Genomic DNA, 17,729 nt, shown 5'->3' with positions numbered 1-17,729 from the left:
GTCCTCTCCTCCCTTGCAGCAAGGAAGACCTAAGGCTGGGCCTTTGCTGTGTCAATTGCTTGTGGAGGGCCCTATTGTCCACGCTTGGCTCTCGTTGGGAAGGAGGTCCTAAGGTTTGACCTTGGAAATCTGAGCAGACTGTTCCTGGGACATATAGATTAGACCGGTCTAACTGTGATGGTCGGGAAGTCATCAGAGGCAAATTCTGTCCACTGTGGTTATTATTTCAGCTACTCTCCTCTTAGAAAGGATAGTGTTGACCCATGTGAAGGGAGCAGGGGGAGATGGGTTAGGAGGAAATCTACTAAAAGGTACTGGTTAGGCTTGTATCCTAGAGAGTTAGAGCCAAGCGAGGTGTGCGTTTAGAGATATCGCTGTCACCTCATTTTACTGAATGAAGAAATAGAAACTCTGAGTGATCATGGGACTTACCCAAGGTCACACAGCTGGAAAATGACTTTCCAACTTCTGAAGACTAATAAAGAGCTTATTTCCCCTCTTCCCTCCCCACTACCCCCACCCAGGGGCTCCCAGGGCATAAGTAAACTGTAAATGAGACAAGTGCTTCACTATGACAGATAATTAGGGCAAGTTTTAGCGGGAAAGCCAGGGAACACGAGAGATAATAATGAAAACTTTTGGTTCTTATTAGTGCTTTTTTGTTAATTAGGATTAGCAATCACCAAAGTACCTTTAAGAGCACATTAGGGGAAACAAAGGAAATATACTGCAGGGGAGTCCCTGTCCTTGAGGAGGTCACAGTCCAGCCAGGGAGATAAAAACACACGTAAAATGCGGTGAGAAGATTACAAGCAACATGTCAACAAATGCAAAGAAACTGAGTGTTACAACGAGACCTAATGCGCAGGGTACAGGTGACAGTGATGAGACGGTCTGGCTTAGAGTGTAGATCAGAAGGCAGCAGCCCACTGGCTAAATCCTGTCCCCAAATGCATTGAGTTTGGCCCACTGGGAGTTATTTTTTATAGTATTAACTTGAACCCTAGTTGAAGAAGGAAAAAATGCCAGCTAATAAATGTAGAAAGAATGACAGAATTGGAAAAATGGCATTTTGTGAACTTTAATAAAACTATTGATCCTAGCAAAGATTATTAATTGGTGTTAAACACCATAGGTGAAATGATTGGTAGACAACTGCACATTGATACAGCGCCAAGTAACACTGTCAGTTTACAAACTTGAGGACAAAAATGTAACTGTATATTGGAGGGATCAGACTGTCATCACTCATTTCCTGGAAACAGTCTTGGTATCACCTACCAGTAGGCCAGTTCTGGTATGAGACAAATACATAACCCAACCTAGCATATATTCTAGCTGCTCCCTACCCCAAAAGAAGTATTAGATATAACTTACAGTTTACAGGAAATATTGGGGATAGAGAAACGAACTAATGGACACTAGGAGGAAGCAACTGGACAAATCTAGGAGGTGAAGCATTCTGCAGGGCAACTGGCCAGCTCTCTTCAGCAAGTCAGTATGATTTTTTTTTTTAAGCCAAAACTGCTATGAAAGAGACTTAAGGTATGCAATAATAATACAATGCATGGTCCTGGATTCCCTGTTAGTTTAAACAAATTGCTACAAAAGATGTTTGTGGTCAACTGGAAATGTTTTAATATGGACAGGGGATTAGATGGGGTGAAAATTTACTGAAATGGAAAGGTCAAAATCATTAATAAAATACCAGTTCCAAAACAATAATCATTTTGCTTTTAAAATGTCTATATATTTATGAATAAAAAAGATCTGAAAGGATATGCACTAAGGTGTTAACAGTGGTGCTCTCTGAGTGGTGGGAATATGTTCTGTTGTTGTTGGCCTACATTTTCCGTTTTTATACGATGCACGTGTACTTCCTCTGTAATAATAATAAGCTATTATGAATAAAATAACTGGTTGCCAACATTTACATTTCAGGAGATTTCATATAAAAATCTGGATATTATACACAAAGAGCTGGGTTTCTAAGGTTTTTTGAATAATCAGAAGCTCTGTCACCCCGGGCTTCCATTGCCACATGGCAGCAACTGGTCGGAACTGAGTGATGGCTGCTCCTTTGCTTGATGTATTCTCTCCTTAGTTTGTCACAGTCCCCACCACTCTTTGGTCTGTGCCCTTCATACATTAATTACCTGCCTGGCTCCCACAGACTTTTTTTTTTAAAAATATAAACTTATTTATTTATTTATTTTTGGCTGCGTTGGGTCTTCGTTGCTGTGCGCGGGCTTTCTTTAGTTGCGGCGAGCCGGGGCTACTCTTTGTTGCAGTGTGGGGGCTTCTGATTGCTGTGGCTTCTCTTGTTGCGGAGCACGGGCTCTAGGCACACAGGCTTCAGTAGTTGTAGCACGTGGGCTCAGTAGTTGTGGCTCGCGGTCTCTAGAGCACAGGCTCAGTAGTTGTGGTGCACAGGCTTAGTTGCTCTGCAGCATGTGGGATCTTCCCGGACCAGGGCTTGAACCCGTGTCCCCTGCATTGACAGGCGGATTCTCAACCACTGCGCCATCAGGGAAGCCCTCCCATAGACTTGTGAGTCAGTAACCCTTGATTTGGATGATCAAGGGCTCCCCATCCATAGAGTCTCCCATTATTAATCATTTGAAAATACTGATAAATTAGTTTTGAAATGCTGCCCAAGAAAAGCATGAATTCCAGAAATATCTGTGCCTGTGTTTTTATACAGCAACCCAGTCATGGGAAACCCAGATGTAACACATAATCTACTTAGCTACCATGGTTGAATACTATAAATTAGTTTGGCAAAATTTCTCTTTGGTAAATGGAATATAGAAAGTATACTAAATTGCTAACTTCCTCAAGGATTTGCTTTTTTTTTTGCATAACACCTTAATCATAGGAGATGTTTCAATATTTACAGTGTATGTTCTTCCCAAGCATGAAACTCCAAATGCCCTTTGGTAGGTCTATTTCTCCCACTGGCTCTGACACAATTTTTAAAGGAGAAAATCTCTTCCATATGCAGCTCAGTATGAGACAGTGTCATCATCAGTTTAAAGCCCAGGGAAATACTTTATCAGCCTGGTACGTGTTTACGCATTACAGCACCACACTCAGTCGGTTATAACAAGAACTGAACACGTTGTGCTTCATGTCTAGCTTTTCAAAATGATATGAGTCTTCTTCTGAGTCAATTTCCTTTAACTGTTTCATATTCCTTTGGTAAAAATGGTTTCAATCTGTCCCATTTTTTGAGCCAAACTTCTAAGCTTTTCTTTGAGATCCAAAATTTCCTATCAGGCCTTCTTTATATCCTAGCTCACAACAGAATCTCAGTAAAACCAGGCTCATTCCAGTTTGTATAACAAGTTTCCATGAACAGTCAGGCCACCCTTGAAGCCACAGCGCTGGGTTTGAAAGCCCCTTGGAAGGGTTAAGCGTTTGCAAAAGTGGCACATTATGAACATTTGTTCTAAAATTTTCATTTGATGTCATAGGTTGATTACATATTTTCTTTATCCACCTGGTTTCTCCTTAAATCATGTACTTACAATGGGCATGAAATTTTCTAGCTTAATCAATAGTTGTGGCTCTGAATAACTTCATTTTCCAGTGAACACCCTTGAAAATAATTCTGAAATCTCTTGACTGCCTGTAAAATTTTTATTCCTGAAACTAGCTCTGAGTCCATAATACCATAATATATTCCTGCTACTTGTCTTCAGATACTTTCAAAGTGGTATGGCTTTGTTTGTTTGTTAATTTTTATTTTTTATTTTGGCCACGCTGCATGGCATGTGGGACGGTTCCCCAACCAGGGATCGAACCCAGGCCTCCACAGTGAAACCACTGAATCCTAACCATTAGGCCACCAGGGAATTCCCCAAAGTGGTATGGCTTTAAAAAATTTTTTTTCTAAACAACTGCTTAGTTAAGCATGGTTCCATAATTCAATGGCTATTTTAATGTCCTAGCTTTGAAACGGGTTATGTAAGCCCAAATTTTCAGTGGGAGAAAATACTCTACTCAAAACTTTCCATTAAAAAAAAAAAAAAAAAAAACTTTCCATTAGTTTGATAAGTAGAATCCTAAATGCTCAACCAAAATCTCTATCTTTGGAGCAGCGTTTTGTTTCCTGGCTAGGGTATGGGAGGCAGAGTCCCTGCAATATTCTCAGCAAATCTCCATTCTTCTCTGCAATTCTAAACAATGCAGCAAAGGAATGGCCCAAGTCTGAAAGGCTAAGTAGACTTTTTCTCAGACTCCCATTTACATTTATTATCGTTAAAACATATGTGAATATGTTTTTGAATATTGTTTTGAATCCTCAATCAAGAGCAATGTCTTCAAGAAGGTAGAGCTAGATTGTGAACACGAGTTATGCCTAATTTATCTTTCTCCACCTCCCCCCTAACACCCCCTCCTCCACCAGAGTCTAGCTCAGGAATACTTGAGCATGTTCATGGCTTTATCATTAAAGAACATTTAAGAAGTGGGCGATTGTATTTTGCATATGGTATAGCAGAAGGTGAGATGAACAACAGTGATGAAGAGACAGGCCTATAAAGGCCAAGCATCCCACGGAACAAACAAAACTATATAAGGTATTAGCACTGTGGGGTGGTCAAAAATTCATCCTTTCAACAAATAAGTGCCTCTGTATGCCAAGCACCGAGATAGGTACCTTGGGGTCATGGAGGAAGCACCTTCTTAAATACAAAACCAAACAAATTAAGGTTTTAAAGAGGATTCTGTAGCACTTCTCAACAATAAAAACATGAACTGAAAAAAAATGAATTATTAAGAGTAGCAACAACATGGATAAAACTCAAAATTAACTATGCTGAGTAAAAGAAGCCAGACAAAAAAAAAAGTACATCTTTATTTGATTCCATTTATATAAAATTCTAGAAAGTGCAAACTAATCTACAGTGACAGATAGCAGATCAGTGGTTGCGAGGGGCCCGAGAGAGGAATTACAAAGGGGCACAAGTAATCACTTAGGGAATGACGCCTATGTTCACTATGTTGATTGCGGTGATGGTTTCACAGATGTATAGTTATGTCAAAACTTAATGAGCAGTACACTTTAAATATTGTATGCAAAATACCTCAATAAAGCTGTTTTTAAAAAAATCCAGAGCAAAGAGATAGAGAGGGAGGGAGGGATGGGAAGAGAGAAAGAGAATGAATTCTAGGGCCTCTCTCGCAATTCTTTATTGCTCAAGGACACCAGATGGTGTCGATTGTAAGATCCTTTTTCGGTATTCCACTGTAGTCTTAGCTGCCAGGATGGTCTATAGGCTCAACTTTCTCGTCTTAAGTAGAACTGGCCTGTGAAGTCTTTCACTTCACCTGGTCTGGTCTCCTCTTGGACCCAGGATGCAGCTTGGACTCCTTGTCTCTGCCTCCACTTGCTGGGATGTTTCCTCCATTCGAAATGATCCAAATTTCCTCTCCTTTCAGGCCCAGCTAAGAGAAGATTTATTTCAGTCTTCCCTATCCATTCCTGCAGAAAGAGTTCTGTACCTTCTTCAATTTTCTCTGGTATTTATGTTCTTTTTTTTTTTCTGGTATTTATATTCTAAACTGCTCTTTTGACACCTTTTTGCTGCCATGTACTGTTTGCTTTTCATATGTATGTTTCATCTTCTGAACTAGATTATGAACTACTTCAGGGCAGGGACTGAGTCCTATTTATCTTTGTGTCTCTCCCAAGGCACTTAATAAGTGCTTAATAAGTGTCAGTTGTAAAACACCTCACTTTGACAGTCTTTCCAAAGCATTATCTCAGCCATTATCTCATCTGATCATTACATCAACACTGTGAGATTGGAGGAGCTAGAAATATGTTAGTTCTTCCTTTTGACAGATAAGGAACCGGAAACCCAAGGTCACACAGTTTGTTAGAGACACAGATGGAACAGATAATTGCATGTGAAGGTTTGATCCAATTCAAGTCTTCCCAAGGCCCTCTGCCCTCCTACCTGAAGACAGGCCTCTGTACCCTTCACCTCCTCATTCCCCCAGTACTTTAGAGCTGCTTAGCCAAAGCTTTGTAGTACCATTTTAGAAAACTTGGCAACTATGAGACATGAAATTTCTGTAGATTTCTGATCAGCTCTGAGTCACCAAAGCACGCTTGCTATTTTGTTCCAAGTGCTGTTTCTTAGGGACATTATGCCTGATATTTAATGACGCTGCACTACAGAACTGAGGAAGCATAAATGATCTTTAAAAGCCTTAGAAAATGACAGCACTTTAACATTAAGCATGAAAGGTGGCAGTTGACAAGATGACCAGGGGTAAAAAATTTCTGCACTGGATCACCCTATTTCCCTATGTATTGCTAGCAGAATTCTCTAGTTGGTACCAAAAGAAAAGGTTAAACTCTCTGCCATCCAGCACATCTAGCCCTGAGATTCTTTTCCCTCTACCCCAGACTATCTGCTTCTCTGATGCAAGAGATTTCATAACCTTGGTGCAATTTACTTAGCATCAAATATTTTTAAAATAATTCACCTAATTCCAGTCGACTTTGAAAAAAGGGTGGGTGGGGGTGAAGACAGAGAGAGGTGGGTAGACCCCCCCTGAGAGGAGAAATGACCTTTGGTCAAAGTCCATAGCCAGCCTGAGGTCAAGGCCAGAGAGGAAGTCAGGGGAATTGTCCTCCCACCTCCTGCTGGGATCCCCCATTGGCTGATACTAGTCAGAGAATATGGGAACCCTGAAGTCCTGAGGTAGTCCTTACCTTCTACATAGGTTGAAGAGAAGGTGGATCTGGGGGGCAAATGTAAGACATCCAGCTCACTGGTCTAGGGGTGGGCAGGTGACCCAACCTGGCAATAAGACATATGGGAAAGTCTGCTGGGTGCTCCTGGGAAAGATTTTCTTCCTTGACTGTTACAGGAAGAAGGCTCTTCCCCTTCCATCTTGCTTGGGATGCTGTTGAGAGGATGTACTCCTTGAACTTCTGAAGCCACCTTTTGACCATGAGGGGATTGCGAAGAGAACTGTAAACAACCTTGATACCAGGGAGCTACTAAGAAGCCTTAGGACCCCCAGCTCCAGACTTCTGGTTAAGCAAACAATAAATGTCCACATAGTCTAAAAAAGGAAGACAGGGGTTTTAGTGAAGGATGAGAGGTAAAGGAGAGGGCAGAGGAGGAGCCTGGGGGAGGAAATTGGGTGGGAAGCCCATCCAAGGGGCAGGGCTGGCAGCGCCAGTGGGCGGCAGGTCTGGGAAGGTTCAGAGGGCCCTTGGGTCAGGTTTACACTCTGCAGGCCGCGACCTTGAGCAAGCCACATAACCTCTTTGCGCTTTAGTCTTCCTCTCTGTAAAATGGGTATGATAGTGACTTCCTCGTAGGACACTCTAAGAACTAAACGGGGCGGGGCAAGGCATAGTCTTGGCATAGTCTTGGCATAGTCTGACTCATTGTGGGCCCTCAGTAGAAGCCGGCAATTATTACCGTCTTCTCAACGTTTGCCCTCAACATGGGGGAAGGAACCCAGGAGAAATGGTAAAGAAGTCTGCCTACGACGTCTCCCTTTCCCAGCCCGGATTCCGAACACCCAGTCTTCCGGCCGTTGGGGTCTAAGGGCGCGAGCGAGGCGGGGGGCGGAGCCTGCGTTCCCGCCTCGAGCGGGGCCCCGCCCCCTGCCACTGCCTCCGGTGAGCTTTCGGCCTTTTCCCCTCCCCCGACCTCCCCGCGCGGTCCTCCCGGGCCTAGTTTCCCGCAGCCCCTGAGCCCGGTCCGAGAGAGAGGTTCCGGAGCCCGGGCGCGGCCGGGGGCCGGGTGTTGCCGCCGGCCTGCCCGCCCCAGCCCCCTCGGCACTGCCTCGGGAGCTTCAGCTGCCCACGCTGTGCAGGTTTGCTCCGGAGGGTCGGCGGGCGGCGCTGCGGGGAGGAGGAGCGCTGGGAGGGTTAAGCCGGCCAGTCCCTGGTATCCGGTCGCCGAGACCGCCCTCGGCCTTGGGAATCCTTGACTGCCCAGGCGGAAGGAAAGTAGGCGCTGGAGAGCCCGCGCCGCATTTAGATTCATCTCGGGCTCTGTAAGGGTCACATCTTGTGAAAATACCTGTAAAATCAATTTAACGTTCAGTGCAGCGTGTAAAGACAGATCTAAGAATTTAAAAGACGCCTGAGTCAGAACATTTAAATGCTTCGGTCCTTGTATCACCGTTTAGACACGTCTGAGTGCAAAGGGTGGAGAATCGAGCCTGATTGCCGCCACCGTTCACGCCCTGTAGCACTTTAAAAGGGTAGAGGAAAGCACCCTAAAAACCCCCAAGTGGGCACTTCCCCTAGGGAGGGAAGAACAGCTGACTTTTTTTGAAATTTGGGTTGGTCCTCATTTCCGTGGGCGAAGTTTCCCTGCAAAATTTATTTTCAGGCTTAGATCCGTGATAAACAGAATGCTAAAACACTAAGTAGTGGCTTTTGTTGACAAGTCGATTGTGTTATTAATTCTTAATGTCTCATCCAAGGCAGGAATCGTTATCTCAGTTTTGCAGGTGGGAAAAAGTTTGGCACAAAAAATCAATTCCCTTAAATTCGCACAGAAGCAACGGCTGAGCCGCAAATTAAGTCTTAGCATTCTGATACCTCAGCTACGTCCCCCTCTAGACCATGTTACAACACAAATGAGTAGTTACTTTGATGTTACTCATAAAACCAGGGAGTAAACCAAATGTTCTGTGAACATGAAGTGTTAAATCATAGTAACCTATGTCTGTTCTGCTTTGGGAGGCTCAGCTTCCCTTTGGAGTTTGATAGTTTGCAGAGAGGAGGGGGTGGAGCAAAGAAAGAAAAAAATGGGAAGTCATGTCAAGGGAAAAATTTTGTCTCCACAGAGTCCAAACTGTGCCCATCTTTACTGCCCTTTTGTGTTGATGTCATTCTTTTCAGTGTACTCCGTGTTCTGGCAAAACACCGACGGCTCACGTCGTCCTCCCGGCCTCAGACGCATTAATACACCTTTGAGTTCCTCTTCTGGCCCTGACCTCCCTGTCAGTCTTCTTGTCATGCTCTTTCCTCCAGGTGCTCTTTACTAATGCTGTTATGTGAAAACCAGTTGTTTTTGTTCAAGTGTGGAATGATTCGTCAGTCCAGAAGGATGTTTCTAGAGTTAATGATCAAAAACTACCAACAGATCTCAGATGAAAGGACAAGTTAAAGAAGCACAAGAAACTATTGTGGAATTTGATAGCTGGCTTATTTGACTGGAGAAAAAAGCAGACCTGGATTTTTTTCCCCCTTTTCCCAGTTCACTCATAACTGGAAAGCAGCAGCTCAGTTTTAACCTTAGACATAATGGTGGGGGGAGGGGGCCATCCTCCTGTTTAGACTAGTGAATTGGAAAGTTTTCTTTCCCAAGGAGGCTCCTTTTCAGACAGGACCCAGGATGTGTGACATAGTCCCCGCCCTGTAAGATGTGTTTCTCCTCCCCAGCTTGTAGATGACAGAAATTTGAACCCAAGGTAGTTGTCTCTCTGGAGCAGCCAAGCCAGTTTATTTACCTTTTTGTTTCTTTCACTCAGTTGGACAGATAAGAATCACAAGAAAAGCAGATGGCATCCGGGCATTTCTGCTCATCTGGAGAAGGGATGGAAATACTCCAACAAGGTAAGTGTAGCCATTTGAAAGAGGATTGAGGACTTATCCAGAGAGGTCTTATCTAGGGTCTGTCGTCTATAATAAAAAGGGGGAATTCCCTGGTGGTCCAGTGGTTAGGATTCGGCGCTTTCACTGCCATGGCCTGGGTTCATCCCCTGGTTGGGGAACTGAGATGCCATGCGATGTTGCCAAAAAAAATAAAAAAAGGATTTATAATGTTCACCAGTATGGTTTCTCGCGCAAAAGCCTAACTTTCTAGAGAAACTAGAATACTTGAAGATTCTTAAACACTCTCTTATTGGCAGACAGATTATACTGACTCCTGTTCGGTACCTGCTAGTGCAGTAGACTAAAATTTCAAGATGCTCCCACGCTGAGTTAGCAAGCATATCCTGAAGATGAGCGTGGCCAGTGAACTTTTGAAAGCTACCTTCCTACCTGTGTCTTGAATTTTCTCATATCTTGTCCTCCAAAATCTCAGATCCTTCCATATCTTGAATTCTTTGCATATCTCAAATCCTTTCTTGAATCCTTCAAAAACTTGAATCTTCTGTATTTTGACCATTTCCGTAGTGATCTTTCAATGCGTTTGGGGGAAAAAAAAGAGAGATTTCTTATTCTCTAAAAGGACTCTGGTATGATGGTCCAAAGAATGAAAATGTAAGTGTTTGGTGAGTGGGAGTAAAACATAAGACCTCAGCAGAAAGCACGTGGGAAAAGAGATGGAAAAAAGCCCTTTGAGCATATGGGATAAACAGTGGATCCTGACTTCTTGTACTTTTTCTCACGCATGTGCTGTTCTGCATCCATATGGGTTACTCAGTCTATTTACAATAAGGAGAATTTGGTTAGTTAAATTTTTTATTTACTGTTAAGAATATACCTTCTCTCAGTCTTGCTTATGCGACTAGAGATCCCATACAACGAGGGAACTTTACACGTGGTTTTTTTTTTTCCTTCCTCAAGAGCTCTAGGTATTCTGTGTGAATGAGGCATTTTAGGTACTGTGGTATACCAAAGAGTCCCTTATTCTTGATTCTCTTTGTCTAATATTTTCCAACTGCATTTCCATTTTCTAAGATCTTAGTTTTTTTAAGACTCATTGCCTAATTCTTGATTAATGTCCTTGTATATAATATAAATGCTTGTTACTTTGAGTATTGCCTCTAGTTTATTTGTGGATTTTTTTCTTTCTTTCTTTCTCTTTTGGCCACGCCACGGGGCTTGTGGGATCTTAGTTCCTTGACCAGGGATTGAACCCTGGGCCCTCGGCAGTGAAAGCACAAGGTCCTTACCACTGGACCGCCAGGGAATTCCCTGTTTTTTGATTTTCTTAAAATTTTCATTCGATTTAGAAAACTTCCCTACCAAAAACCTAGGGGTTTTTTGGAAGTGAGTATTAAGCTAAGAGTTATGCTCAGTTATATAAATTGAGTCCATACTGTCTTTGCTTTTTGGTCCCTATGGGGGACATCCCTTTAAGTGTGCAGCAAACAGCTTCCTCCTTGTAACCTGAGTGAAGAGGACCTATTACAGAACCCACACTTCAGCAAACTGCTGCTGAGTCTCTCACAACACATGGACGAGAGTGGCTTAAGCCTCACACTGGCAAAGGAGCAGGCTCAGGTAAGGGCCCTGGGAGAAGGGCTAATAGGGAGGAAGGAAATATCTTCTGAGAAAGAGGGGTTCCTACCTGGGATTTTTTTGGTTTTCTAGGCGTGGAAGGAAGTTCGATTGCATAAGACAACGTGGTTAAGGTCTGAAATTTTACAGAGAGTCATTCAAGAGCTGCTTGTGGACTACTATGTGAAGACACAAGACAGAAATTTAACTTCTGAGGACAAAAAGGTGAGGCAGGAGAGATGAAGTAGGCATTGGTACCAGCTGTAGGAATGACGAGGCCAGCTATGGCTTCAACTGATTCTATGATCTGGGGGAAGTAGGAGCTTTGAGTAGTGGTTATCAAGAAGGAAAGGGACTGTGGTTATGGGGAAGAGGTGGATGTGTTGTCAGGGTTTTGAAAAGAAAGATTGACAGGAGAAAGTACTGGCAGCTGGGAAGTCATCCGAAGGGGATGACACGTTTGAGGACTTTGAAGATGTGTGAAAAACTAGTTTGTGAGGATGGAGGAGATGGAGTGGGAGAAGTTTTATAGTAACTTCTTTTTGTTTTTTATTCTCTCTCTCAGTTTCATGAGACCCTTGAACAGCGGCTGCTTGTGACTGAGCTGACACAGCTCTTAGGTCCCAGCCAGGAGAGGGAGGTGCCCCCACTGCTTGGGCTGGAGAAGGTGGACCTTCTGGAGCTCATGCCACCCTCAGAGGTTGGCGGGGGGCAGATATTGGGACCAAAGAAGGGAAATGGGTTAATTTCTCCCATATATTTAAACACTTTTTGGTTAAGCTTTATTGTTTCTATAAAAATGAAACATGTTCGTGGTGGTCAAACTCAAGTAAATAAGAAAGACATTACAAGGAAGAAAGTAAAAGCTGAAATACTAAATCTAGAAATAAATGCAGTATTATTATATACAGCTTGACATAAATAGTATTATACCTTCCATACCTGTATAGAGAGTATAATCTGTTCTCACAATATATTTTGGACTTTTTTCAAGTATATGATTATTTTAAGGTATATATATTACTTTTCAAATAACTGTAAATAAGATGATACCTCCTAAAGCACTCTTTTTTTTTTTAATTGAAGTGTAGTTGATTTACAATATTGTGTTAGTTTCAGGTGTACAGCAAAGTGATTCAGTTATATGTATATTTATGTCTATTCTTTTTCAGATTCTTTTCCCTTATAGGTTATTATAAAATATTGAGTAGAGTTCCCTGTGCTATACAGTAGGTCCTTGTTGGTTATCTATTTTATATATAGTAGTGTGTGTATTGTTAATCCCACCCTCCTAATTTATCCCTCTCACCTTCCTCAGGCACTCTCAGCAGTGTCCAGGCACATAGTTAGTGCTCAGAGTCCTTATTGTATCATCAGTTTAAATTACAGATAGGATTCCATTGTATGGATGTAGCATAATTTGCTTAACCTTATTGATGGATATTAATTTAAGGTTATTTCCACATTTTTGCTGGTAGAAACCACACTGATAGGAAGATGCTAGTTCATACATGTCTTTGTATGATTATTTTCCGAGTGTTAGTGCTTGAATTGGGATCACCAGGTCACAGGCTACACACATTGAACACACTGGTACGTATTGCCAAACTGCTCTCCAGAGAAGAGCTCCCAGTGCACCTAGGTCCCCACATTTTCATCATCATGGGATCTTGACAGTCATTGTATTCTTTGCTAATTTGATGGGTTAAAAATTAATCTCCCTGATGTCTCTTGATGCATTTTCTTTGGTTATCATTGAGATTGTTAGTCATCACGTATTCATTCACTGGATCTTTCTAGTTGCAACAGTCTGTCTGCATCTCACTTTTCACTTCTGTGGCTGTAGGATTTTATGTGGATGAGAGCCCGGCTCCTGCTTGAGGTGGAGGAGCAGCTCAAGAAGAAATGTTTCACTCTGCTCTGCTACCACAATCCCAGTTCAGGTGCGTGCTGGCTGTGTTCTGTTCATGGCTGGCCTTCAGGGCTCCTGGTCTTCTCTTTTGAGAATAATGTGTTTGAATTTTAGATTTGGGACAGAAGCTGAGAAGCGTTGGAAATGTTTACTTGTTTGTTTCCTTGCTGGTAGAATAAAAGCAAGAAATTTTGTACAGACTTCTTTTATTCAGCAAAGTGGCAGCGTCCTCTTGCTGCAGGGAAGGATGGTTCGTTCTTAAGAGAATCAGAATGAAATAGGGAGTAAAATTCAGGTTAATAGGAGTTGACCGTATCTTTATTTCTATGATTTAAGAGTTAAGGGCCAGGGCTTCCCTGGTGGCGCAGTGGTTAAGAATCCACCTGCCAATGCAGGGGACACGGGTTTGAGCCCTGGTCCGGGAAGGTCCCACGTGCCGTGGAGCAAGTAAGCCCACGCGCCACAACTACCGAGCCTGTGCTCTAGAACCCGTGCACCACAACTGCTGAAGCCCGCGCATCTAGAGCCCGTGCTCCGCAACAGGAGAAGCCACCAGAATGAGAAGCCCGCACACCGCAATGAAGAGTAGCCCTCGCTCAGTGCAACTAGAGAAAGCCCACGAACAGCAACGAAGACCCAATGCAGCCAAAAATAATAAATAAATTAAATAAATAAATAAAAAAGACCCAACACAGCCATAAATAAATAAATTATTTTTACAAAAAGATTAATAAAAAAGAATTAAGGGCCAAATCTGGAAAGTAAGAGAACTGGGCTGTTTTTACCAGGCCATCAGAAGAAAACCTGGAGGAAGACAGAATCTGTAGGATTAGATATCGGATAGGGGCACTGAAACATGGCCTTCAAAGGGCAGGAGCAATTAGGGTTTTCCTATCCAGCGCTCTGTCTCTGCCCAGATTCAGACAGTGAAACCCTGAAGGCAGCAAAGGTATGGAACCTCGCAGAGGTCCTGGTGGGTGAGAAGCAGCAGTGCCAGGATGCCAAGAGCCAGCAGAAGGAGCAGATGGTGCTCCTGGAGAAGAAGAGTGCCACCTACTCCCAGGTTTGGCAGGGCGGTGGGATGGCCTCCTTTCTTTTTTACCCTGACCCCAGGGGCCCCTCTGGGGAAGCCAGGGATTTCTGATCTGCTTTCTTTTCTGCCCTCTTTCATGGCCGCCCTCTTGCTCCTGCCTCCCGGGTGCTCAGGTGCTTCTTCGCTGCCTGGCCTTGCTGCAGAGGCTTCTTCAGGAGCACCGGCTGAAGACTCAGTCTGAGCTGGACCGTATCAATGCCCAGTACCTGGAGGTCAAGTGCAGCGCCATGATCCTTAAGCTGCGGTGAGCTGTGAGCGCCGCGGATCTGAGGGACTCCATCTCATACACCACCCACTCCAACCCTCGCCCTCATCTCTTTCGCCTCCATCGCGCCTGGCACCCTGTGGGTGTTCAGTAAATGTCACGTAGCAGTATTAGCCTTTGGATTACTCTAAAGCTGTCAACATTCTTGGGTCTTTTATTTTAAAGCCCTCTGAAGTAGGTGGTTTACTGTGAGCTAAATTGCTCGGGAATTTGGAATGACCTTGTTTATCCTGTCACTGCTCAACACAGGACCTTGACCATTGGCAGGTCCTGGGTCCCATTCCTAAGTCTACTGCTGTTAGGGATCCTCAGCTTGACATTTCTTTCTTCCCTCGGTCAGGATGGAAGAGCTCAAGATTTTGTCTGACACTTACACTGATGAGAAAGTGGAAGTTCATCGTCTCATTAGGTGAGAACTCCCAAGAGCCTGACACAGCTATTCAGAGCTGGTCCCCATACCCTCCAGACTCATTCATTTTAGTGCCTTCTCATTCTCGTGTAGTTTCTGAGGAACCAGATCCTTATATTGTATCTTCTGTGCCTGGGCTTTTAGGGACCGTTTGGAGGGGGCCATTCACCTACAAGAGCAGGACATGGAGAAGTCCCGACAGGTCCTGAACGCCTATGAGGTCCTCGGGGAGGAGTTTGACAGGCTGGTGAAAGAGTACACCCAACTCAAGCAGGCAACTGAGAACAAGCGCTGGGCCCTCCAGGAGTTCAACAAGGCCTGCTGCTGAGTGTGGGTGGGGCCAGGAGGCTCAGCTTCTGCATAGGGGCTGCCTCCTCCTCTTCCTGCTGGAAGGGCCCCCTCCACCTGAGCCCACCTTCACTCAAGGGAGCGTGGGGACACTTGCTCAAAACACTGCAGTCCTTTAGGCACCCTCCTGGTTTTTCTTCCTTGTTTACAATGAGAGTCTCTTCTAGCAAATGTAACAGATTTGTATAATTTTCTGTACAGCTATTTGTCAGTGTCAGCCCTGTATCATACTTGATTATCTCCTGAATAAAGTGATAATGTTATATCTGAGGATTTTAGTCATTTTTCTTTGGGCAAAGATAAAAAAAGAATATCAAAGGCTATATGGAAAAAAAAAAAAAAGGCTATACGGATAAGGAGGGAAACTGAGTGGATCCAAATAGAGATGGATCCGTAATGCTTACTCAAAGTGAGGGAGGTTGAAGGGCCAGCCCACCCACGTGGAGTCTTTCTTTTTATTTATTTATTTATTTATTTTTGGCTGTGTTGGGTCTTCGTTGCTGTGCTCAGTCTTTCTCTAGTTGCGGTGAGCGGGGTTCTCATTGCGGTGGCTTCTCGTGGAGCACGGGCTCTAGGCACGCGGGCTTCAGTAGTTGTAGCACGTGGGCTCAGTAGTTGTGGCTCACGGGCTCTAGATCGCAGGCTCAGTAGTTGTGGCACATGGGCTTAGTTGCTCTGCAGCATGCGGTATCTTCCCAGACCAGGGCTTGAACTGGTGCCCCCTGCATTGGCAGGTGGATTCTTAACCACTGCGCCACCAGGGAAGTCCCATGTGGGGCCTTAGAGGCTTTGTTCTTAGCAGAAGTGGATTAAAACTGGTCTTGCTCTTGAAGAACTATAGTCTCCAGAGGAGTGCTAGATGCTCAGATGGATAGGGAACTATTCTGTCACTGTGGCTCTCAGTGGGGCGGGTATGATAAAGTAGCAGGGCATCCAGCTCGGTTACAGGAAAGGACACAAGGCATTTGTGTTCCCGCTTCCCTCTGGTGTGGTTTGAGGGTTACTTCTTTCTCTGAGAGCAGAGGGTGGGAGGAGATCACCCTGAGGAACCAAGTTCACGGTCTATTTAGCTTAGAAAAAGGCAGGGCCCTGGCTGGTGTCAAAGTCAGGGACTGCAAACAAGCACAAGACCGACACCCTTATTTAAAAGGGCCTACCCAGCTTCTCAAACCACTTTCCAGGGAGACTGTCTCAAGGTGCTCTTTTGCTAAGATCAAATAATGATGGTTTTGGACTGATTCATAGGAAAAATTAAGGTCTTTGACTCAACTTTAAATTTTTCTGTAAATAGTGCTTACTTCCGTTTATCTATAAGCAAGTGCTGGCCCACACAAAATGAACAAGAGCAATTAGATTGTATGGTCAGGCCACTCAAGACGGCTGTTCTCTTGCTCTTTGTACATCCCCTGCTTGACCAGTCCCCGCTTCACCTGCACCCTACTCATGTGAACGTGCTTGCCCCCAGCCCCAGCTAGTGATCATTCTAATCCTTAGGCCAGAACGGCTCCACCTGCTAGTTTATTTAAGGGAAACATCTGCCCTCCTGACGGTTGCTAACCTGAGGGGCTGTGAAGGATGTGCCTAGCTGCTGGTTTTCCTCGTAGCTGATGAGCCAGCCTGACTTAAATTCCCCCTATAAATGGTAGCCCCCTTCTCCCCCAGGTGGTGAAGATTGCTGCCATGTCCTGCCTGCTCTCTGCCATCAGCAGGGGTTGGGGGCTGTTGCTCCAGGACCCTTTTGCTGTGGACATGTAAGATTCCCTGTCCAATAAGACACTGATGTCTCTGTCACTGACTCTGGGCTATTTCTTAGGTCTCGAGGCTGGGCAGCTACAAGGCTTGAAGGCCTGCGGGGTCAACCCAACATAGATCAATGTAAAAACTCAGAAACAGTCAATATTGCTTAGTTATACTATAATTTTTAACCTAACATTTTTGGGGGAATGTTTTCAAACCTACAGAAAAGTTGAAAGAATGGTATGACAAGCACCAGGATACGTTTTTTTTTTTCCTTCAATTTTAAAATTATAGTTGATTTACAGCGTCGTGTTAGTTTCAGGTGTATAGCAAAGTGATTCAGTTTTATATATATATATATATATATATGTATGCTTTTTCAGATTCTTTTCCATTATAGGTTATTTCAAGATATTGAATATAGTTCCCTGTACTATACAGTAGGTCTTTGTTGTTTATCTATTTTACATATATAGTGGTGTGTATCTGTTAATCCCAAACCCCTAATTTATCCCTCCCTCCCTCCCCTTTTCCCTTTGGTAACCATAAGATTGTTTTCTGTGTGAGTCTGTCTCTGTTTTATGAATAAGTTCATTTGTATAATTTTTTTAGATTCCACATATAAGTGATATCATATGATATTTGTATTTCTCTTTCCGACTCACTTAGTACGATAATCTCTAGGTCCATCCATGTTGCTGCAAATGGCATTATTTCATTCTTTTTTATGGCTGAGTAGTATTC

The 17,729-nt window shown here is 43.7% G+C and overlaps 1 protein-coding gene across 9 annotated transcripts; it reads left to right on the top strand.

The window, feature by feature from the left end:
* The first annotated feature begins 7,518 nt into the window (after positions 1–7,518).
* Positions 7,519–15,518, top strand: HAUS4 (HAUS augmin like complex subunit 4). 9 transcript variants are annotated; one of them, XM_033411562.2, is made up of 11 exons: positions 7,667–7,851; positions 8,891–9,022; positions 9,523–9,607; positions 11,089–11,224; positions 11,315–11,446; positions 11,787–11,921; positions 13,068–13,164; positions 14,033–14,196; positions 14,340–14,470; positions 14,832–14,900; positions 15,045–15,518. In XM_033411562.2, exons 2-11 carry the CDS (start codon positions 9,007–9,009, stop codon positions 15,226–15,228), a joined length of 1,149 nt encoding a protein of 382 aa, XP_033267453.1. In that variant the 5' UTR covers positions 7,667–7,851; positions 8,891–9,006; the 3' UTR covers positions 15,229–15,518. The 9 variants fall into 9 exon arrangements, with proteins under 9 accessions (XP_033267456.1, XP_033267453.1, XP_033267454.1 ...); XM_033411563.2 differs by having other exon boundaries at positions 7,668–7,851; positions 14,051–14,196; XM_033411565.2 differs by lacking the exons at positions 7,667–7,851; positions 8,891–9,022 and adding an exon at positions 7,519–7,654 and having other exon boundaries at positions 11,082–11,224.
* Positions 15,519–17,729: the final 2,211 nt, after the last annotated feature.

This window comes from Orcinus orca, chromosome 2, assembly GCF_937001465.1.
Source record: "Orcinus orca chromosome 2, mOrcOrc1.1, whole genome shotgun sequence".
Taxonomy (NCBI): Eukaryota; Metazoa; Chordata; class Mammalia; order Artiodactyla; family Delphinidae; genus Orcinus; species Orcinus orca.
This window is presented reverse-complemented; position numbering and strand designations above follow the sequence as displayed.

What these genes read in the sequence shown, in the direction of transcription:
- HAUS4 (XM_033411562.2), top strand. An exon ending in CTACCACAATCCCAGTTCAG is followed by an intron (nt 13,165 to 14,032) that starts GTGCGTGCTGGC and finishes TTTCCTATCCAG; the next exon opens with CGCTCTGTCTCTGCCCAGAT. An exon ending in GAAGTTCATCGTCTCATTAG is followed by an intron (nt 14,901 to 15,044) that starts GTGAGAACTCCC and finishes CTGGGCTTTTAG; the next exon opens with GGACCGTTTGGAGGGGGCCA.